Source organism: Acyrthosiphon pisum, chromosome X, assembly GCF_005508785.2.
Source record: "Acyrthosiphon pisum isolate AL4f chromosome X, pea_aphid_22Mar2018_4r6ur, whole genome shotgun sequence".
In the NCBI taxonomy this organism is placed as follows: domain Eukaryota; kingdom Metazoa; phylum Arthropoda; class Insecta; order Hemiptera; family Aphididae; genus Acyrthosiphon; species Acyrthosiphon pisum.
The window spans coordinates 56,258,620-56,265,474 of NC_042493.1; the positions used below are offsets into that span (position 1 = coordinate 56,258,620).

At 28.3% G+C, this 6,855-nt stretch overlaps 2 protein-coding genes across 3 annotated transcripts in view; one reads left to right on the forward strand and one right to left on the reverse strand.

Annotated features, from left to right (window-relative positions):
- The window catches only part of LOC100168619 (NFX1-type zinc finger-containing protein 1), a 24,286-nt gene extending 21,474 nt beyond the window's left edge, over positions 1–2,812 (forward strand). For both annotated transcript variants that reach the window (XM_029487346.1, XM_001946531.5), the window contains exons 12-15: positions 601–766; positions 832–943; positions 1,015–1,232; positions 1,520–2,812. In XM_029487346.1, the coding sequence (XP_029343206.1) occupies positions 601–766; positions 832–943; positions 1,015–1,232; positions 1,520–2,591 (1,568 nt within the window). In that variant the 3' untranslated portion in view covers positions 2,592–2,812. The remainder of the gene's footprint in view (positions 1–600; positions 767–831; positions 944–1,014; positions 1,233–1,519) is intronic.
- A 2,050-nt stretch (positions 2,813–4,862) lies between these two features.
- Positions 4,863–5,228, reverse strand: LOC103310514. Its single transcript, XM_008189032.1, has one exon. The coding sequence runs from the start codon at positions 5,226–5,228 to the stop codon at positions 4,863–4,865; it is 366 nt and encodes a 121-aa protein (XP_008187254.1).
- Between the last annotated feature and the right edge of the window lie 1,627 nt (positions 5,229–6,855).

A 6,855-nucleotide genomic window follows, 5' to 3' on the forward strand; every position in this document is an offset into this window, starting at 1 on the left:
CATTCAGTCAAAATTTCATGTATCCACAGTCATTTTTTTTAAAGTTACACCAAAAACCCAAAATCGATTTTCTCGAAAACAGATTTTGCGTAAAAATTCCCGTTTTTCCTTAATTTTTTTTTTGTTTTTCCCGGCGCTTTTGAAAACTATTGGAAAAATTTTACTTTAGACCCACCAAAGTACCAACTAGATTCACTTTCCTATCAGAACAAGATACTGAAGTTGAAAATCGTAGCATTATTTCGACTACTTCTCGTGTACACGGACACAAAAAAAATAAAAAAAATAAAAAAACACACATCATTGTAAAATCAATACATTCATCGTTCCACTCAGAATCTAAAATAATGTAACTACTTAGTAATTTTTATTCTACTTATTTTTTGATAAATATTATATTATGATATACAGTTTGTACATTTATATATAAATATTAGGTAATTTTGATTAACTGTGCTATTTATTAGAATATCTATAAAACAAAAATTATATCAATGATTTTATTAATAATTTTTTATTGTTATATTTGTACATTATATTTGTTATACTTAAGTTATGATATAAAAAATTGAATTAATAAACAAAAATAATATGTTGTAGAGTTTAGACTAGACAGCCAATATCTTCTTGATAAATGCCGTGAACCATGTCAACAAAATCTAAATTGTGGTGACATTTGTTCAGGCACATGTGGACAATGTAAACAAGGTCGTTTACATGTACCTTGCAGTGAGGTTTGCAACAAGATAAACCCGTGTAATCATACGTATGTGTATATTTTTATTAAAAATCTGAATTAATTGATAATCTTCTATTCAATTATTTTTACAGATGTAAATTTCCCTGTAAGGAAAGATGTCCACCTTGCGATCAGAAATGCATTTATTCTTGTGTTCACTCTAAATGTCCTCGTAAGTGTGGTAATGAATGTGTACCGTGCATGGTAATGACAAATAAAAATATGTGTACATTTTTTTAAATATATTATTATATTTATTGATTTTTTTCTAACAGGAAAAATGTGAGTGGGAGTGTCTTCATTTGAAATGCACTAAAAAATGTAATGAAATATGTGATCGAAAACCTTGTTATGAGCCTTGTACATTGAAGTTGAAATGTGGGCATGAATGTATAGGTTTTTGTGGTGAACCATGTCCTCCTTTATGTCGCATTTGTCAACAAGAAGAAGTTACAACAATAATTTTTGGTGATGAAGACGAACCAAATGCAAGGTAAATTTAATTAAATATAAATACTATATAAATGTGCATTTTGTAATTTTTCTTTTTTTTTCATACTTATCTAAGAAATTTGTTTTAATATTGCCAGTAAATATGATTATTAAATGTAACAATTCAATTGTATATTTTTGTTGAAGTTTTGCTATTACTTTGTTATAACAGACAAAAGTTAGGTACATCATTATACATTGTGACAAAAATTTATGTATATATTATGTCATAAAATTAAAAATAAACTTTGTGCATTTATTTAATGTTAATGTAATTTTCTGTCTTAGGTTTGTTTACTTAGAAGACTGTAAACACACCATCGAATCAAATGCTTTATCTAATTGGATGGACCTAAACAATACAGAAATATGTTTGAAAGAGTGTCCATTATGTAAGACGCCCATTTTAAGAACACAACGTTTCCTGAACCAAGTAAAAGTTATAATAGAGGACATTTCAATAATAAAAGCAAAAAAGTATGGAGAACTAAATGCTATTAAAAGCGGCAAGAAAAAAATAGTTGAAAAACTAAACAAGTTAAACAATAATTTTGTTTCAAATTATATTGGTAATCAAAATCATGGATATGATAATATTAAATGTCTATGGGATGCATTTTGCAAGCCTATAATAGCTTCATTGAAGGCTGTAGGAAAGAAACGAGGAGGAAACGTCTATTTACCCACAAAAGATATAGAATCTTTAAATTTTGTCGTTGATTTGTTTGAAACTACTTCAAAGTTTAAAAAAAGAATTGAAAGTATTGATGATGTCGAAAAAAAACAAATCATCACTGACCACTTTAAGTGGTTACTTGAAGTTGCTTTTACTTATTCTAAACAATTATCTAACCAGCAGAAATATGATATAAATATGGAAGTTGCAAGAGGTGCGAGGATAATAAGCTTATTCGAGATGATGTGCACTACAAAGTTTAAGATGGCATGTGGCAGTGTGATGCAAAATTCTTATGCAAATGAATTAAAAGACTTAGTAGGAAATATGGAAGCTCTGTTAATGTCTTGTAAAATATACACAGCTGATAGAGACAAAGAAATAGAAAAGATATCAGAGTTAATCGGAGAAAAATTTGATGGCCTGGCAATCATCACCGAAGAAGAGAAAAAGATGATACACAACGCAATGTCCACCAGTTTCCTAGATGGTTATAGAGGTCAGGGCCATTGGTGTAAATGTCCAAATGGTCACATTTATGTTATTACTGAATGTGGAGGGCCGATGGAGCAAGCTACTTGTCCTGAATGTAAAGTGCCTATTGGTGGACAAAACCACCGACATGCTGCAGGTGTAACAGTTGCATCAGAAATGGATGGTGCTAGTCGCCTCATGTGGACTTGATTATTATTGTAAGGAAAATTATTTAATCAAAAACATAATTCACAATAACACAGTTTATATTATACAAACTTAAAATGTTGATAACTATATTTTTTTATATTATGTTATTATGTTTAAAATAATATTCTAATGGAAATTTAATTGGGCATTGGAAATCTAATAATTTAATGCATATTTATGATTACTTCACTTTTAATATAATGAATTTAGACATCCAATAATTGTTCTTGTTTTCACATCATTATAAACATTAAGATATCACTATGAAAATGACCTACTGTGCTGTGTACTGTTAGGCCGGTGACACACATGAGAAATTTGTTTCGTGAAACAAGAAATTTATTTCGTTACTTGAAAACACTTGTATTTAAATGGAGCAACACACTGTTGTTTCCAAAACGTTATCGCAAAAATATTTTGTAAACAAGTTTCATGAAACCAAATGTGTTTGGTTTCATGTGTAATTGTTTCGTCATTCCACTATCAACTCCCGCGCAGTTAACGACGTAAATAGGTATGTACAAATATGACAATTTAATTATTATTTATTTATAATTATTTATATTGTTATTGATTATGATTATATGATAGTATTAACTACCTTTTTAAACTATCTTCTATATTATATAGGATCAGAAAAAGTACAAATATCAATAGGTAATAATAAAAATGTAAAAAAAAAATAATGCAAAAGTTTTGGTTTTGGTCAAATATTCATAGCTCGAAAATTAAATAATTATATAATATTAAAATTTAGATACAATCATTATTATATTATTATAATACTAAAAAAAAACCTTTAAATAATCAAATAATTATTTATTATTCAACACTGCGAAATGGTAATGGTTCAGAGCTTGACATCATGGGGTAACTGATAATATTATATTGTCTTTATTGTGTGTTTTTAATTTAACTACAGTTGAATCTATATTTAAACTCCGATACGGCGTAAAGCAAAAATTAGGCAGTAAAATGCATTATGTATGTGTGTTATTGCCTATTTATATTGTAATATTATTTTTATTATTATATTTATTTTTTATTATTATTTTTATTTTAATTATATTTGTCACCGTCCATCCACATGTGTTTTCTCCGTCTCACTAATGTACAACACAGAACAGAACGGTTTTGCGTGAAACAATCGTACTCTCTCTGTATTTTTATTAGAGTTACTAAAATTCTACATCATTATAGAAAAGAATATTTTCTGTGTCGTACGGTTTTTAAATTTTTTGATAGCACTCACCAATCATTTTAAATAATTCAATAAGACAAAAACAAAAAAAAAACCGAACAAAATCCTAAAATGCTCTCCAACTATAAACTATATAATATACTTAAATTCTATTGACTGATATTATTAATTGTATTTAATTTATCAAAAAAATTAAAACACTATTTTGGTATATAGAGTATGCGATGTAATTTTAATAGCAAAATACATTTGCTAATATATTTCCTTAAATTTTAAACAGATATCCTTCAAATTTTAAAGGCAACCTATAATTTCAATATGAAACTTGCCAAAGTTGTTGAACTGTATCCAAAGCTGTATAATTTTAATTTACCAGCATACAGTAAGCGAGATGCTTTAAGTAAAGCATGGGAAAATGTTGGAAAGGAAATTAATACAATTAGTTAGTATTTATTAGTTATTATTTTAATTCTAACAAAATTGTATTGCACTTTTTTTTATATTAAGTAACTGTGTAATTATTTTTCCAAGGTAATGAGGCATTTGGTTTAACAAAGTAATCTGAAAGATAGTCTTTTAATCCTGTAGCAGTATTGAGATTTCTTGGTATATCTTCATCATCTGTCAGATTCAGCTCAGTAGTAATTACTTCACTAGTTTCTAGAAAGGCCATTGGCTCAAAATGTTGGGCGTTGGCTCTCGGTTTTTCTAATAAAATTATGAAGTACACAAGCACATTTTATAATTGATATATGGCTGTTTTTTCTAAGCATACCATTGGGCATTGAAATAATTTAAACTTTGACACCAACATACCAAATGCGCATTCTACCGATTTTCGAGCTCTACTTAATCTATAATTAAATATATGTCTTGTTTGTTAAATTTCTCTGTGGAAAAGGTCTCATTAGATATAATTTTAATGGGAATGCTTCATCTCCGCAAAAAAAATATGGTATTTTTACTTCATCATCATCAAACGGAAGAGATTCTGGTTCTGGCAAACCTAATTCTCCTCTTTATAACCAACGACCTAGTCTTGATGATCGAAAAACTCCGCCGTCACTATTTCAACCTAAATCTCCAACATCTATGGTGGTAAAACAGCCATCAGCATCTGCGCAAGCTAGCAGTTGGACAGAAAAAAAACCTTTATAGTTTATATTTCTTGAACCTGTATTAGCAAACTTCTGGACTCGAAAATGTTTGCCATCTATAGATCCAACGCAATGTGGAAAATTCCACAATGAGTTATAACGAACAGCTATAGTCCTCCAGATGTCTTCTGTAGAAACTGCCATAAAAATTGGCTGAAGAATTGTCCATATTACGTTACACGTTTCAAATACTATTAATCCAATAGTTGATGCACCTCTCATAAAATTAAACGCAAGCTGTTTGAAGTTTACACCGGTAGCTAAAAATCTGAAAAACATATATACATTAATATTGATTGTATACAAGCTGTTTTTTTAATCATGCTCACTTAATAGCCAATAGACACCTATTTTAAGATAAAAAAACATCAATTCACTCGCAGGCAAATCTACTAATATTCTTATTAAATTATTGCCATTTTCCATATGTTATTATTAACAGACATGTCATTTACCTCCTTGCTACTTTTTTAAACTACCATCATTCAATGCAGTTTCATATACGTTTTACATTTATAATTTACTAAAACATTTAATCAATTTACTGAACTTAAGATCAGCGTAGTCAATTAGCACTATAAAAATGCATTAAAAAAAATAGTTGTTACCTTTTGACATTATAATTCCCCCTTTATTTACTTTATTTTCTCATAGCTCAAGAATGCAAAGAAGCATGGAGATTATTACGCATAACCTATACAAGATCAATAAAATTGCCTGCTAGTGGATCTGCAGCAAAAAAGTTAACTCAAAAAAACTCAAAATATGATAAAAGAAATGGATTTTATAAGACCGTATGTTAATGCGAAAAATAATCATGACCTACCGAGCAATTTACCACCATTGCCATCTCCAGAGCAGCAAAATGATGATGAAGAGGACATCATGCAATCAGAACAGAATTTAGAAGTAGTTGATGATGGTATAAATGAAAATAATGATTTAATTATTCCACAGCCTACAACAGATTCGTTAGAAAAAAAGAAGAAAAACACTTTCAATACTGATGATGTTGACAAATGTGTTATGGAATACATTAAAAAAAAACGACAACCTAAAGCTGAAGAAAGTCCAAAAAAATTATTTCTTTTAATTCTATTACCGGATTTAGAGTTAATGAATGATCGTCAAATGAGGCATTTCAGAACAAAAGTTAGTGAAATAATAGATGAAATATTATTTCCAATAGATGAAGCTCTAAGTATTTCATCTACTCCTTCTTCTCTACAAAACCAAAACAGATTAACATTAACATCGACTTCGGCAAGTGCAACAGAGCAAATACCCACAGTTAATTGGTATACTAAAGATGGCCAGCATGCGTGCAATGAGTGGCAAACGATTGCAAACAATCCCTCCAGCATTAACAATATTAAACCAATGTAAAGAATTTTAATTTTTTTTTAAGGTTTGTCAGAAAAATTTATTTATTTTTTCAATTAGTTACTATTACATGTAGTTACTTATTACTTATTAGAGTATATAAAATATATACATATTACATAGGTATTATTATACATAAAATATAACTACCTACAGTTATAAATGTTATATTGAAAAGGTTATTATAAAAGTTTTTTTTAAATTTTTTTTTGTTCATTTTCATTTTTTTCTATTTATAATTTTTATTTGAATAAAATATTATTATATAATTACCTTAATGTTATCAATAATCGTTCTTTTACTCCAATTGGTTCTCTCCAGTATGTTTCTTATTTTTTAATTGATGGCCCAACCAAGTTTACTATTTGTTGAAAATGTGTAAGATTCATTCTGTAGAATGATTTAAATTTGTCCGGATGTTGGTTTAATTCGTTTGCAACAATAGTAGCACTATGTTTTAAATTAATTTGGTTCGCAGGATGCACCCAGTATCTTCTTTTTTTTTAATCATCTTCTTTCGATT

Excerpts from the sequence above, each read along its gene's own strand:
- LOC103310514 (XM_008189032.1), bottom strand. The coding sequence starts at position 5,228 with ATGTTTTTCAGATTTTTAGCTACCGGTGTAAACTTCAAACAGCTTGCG.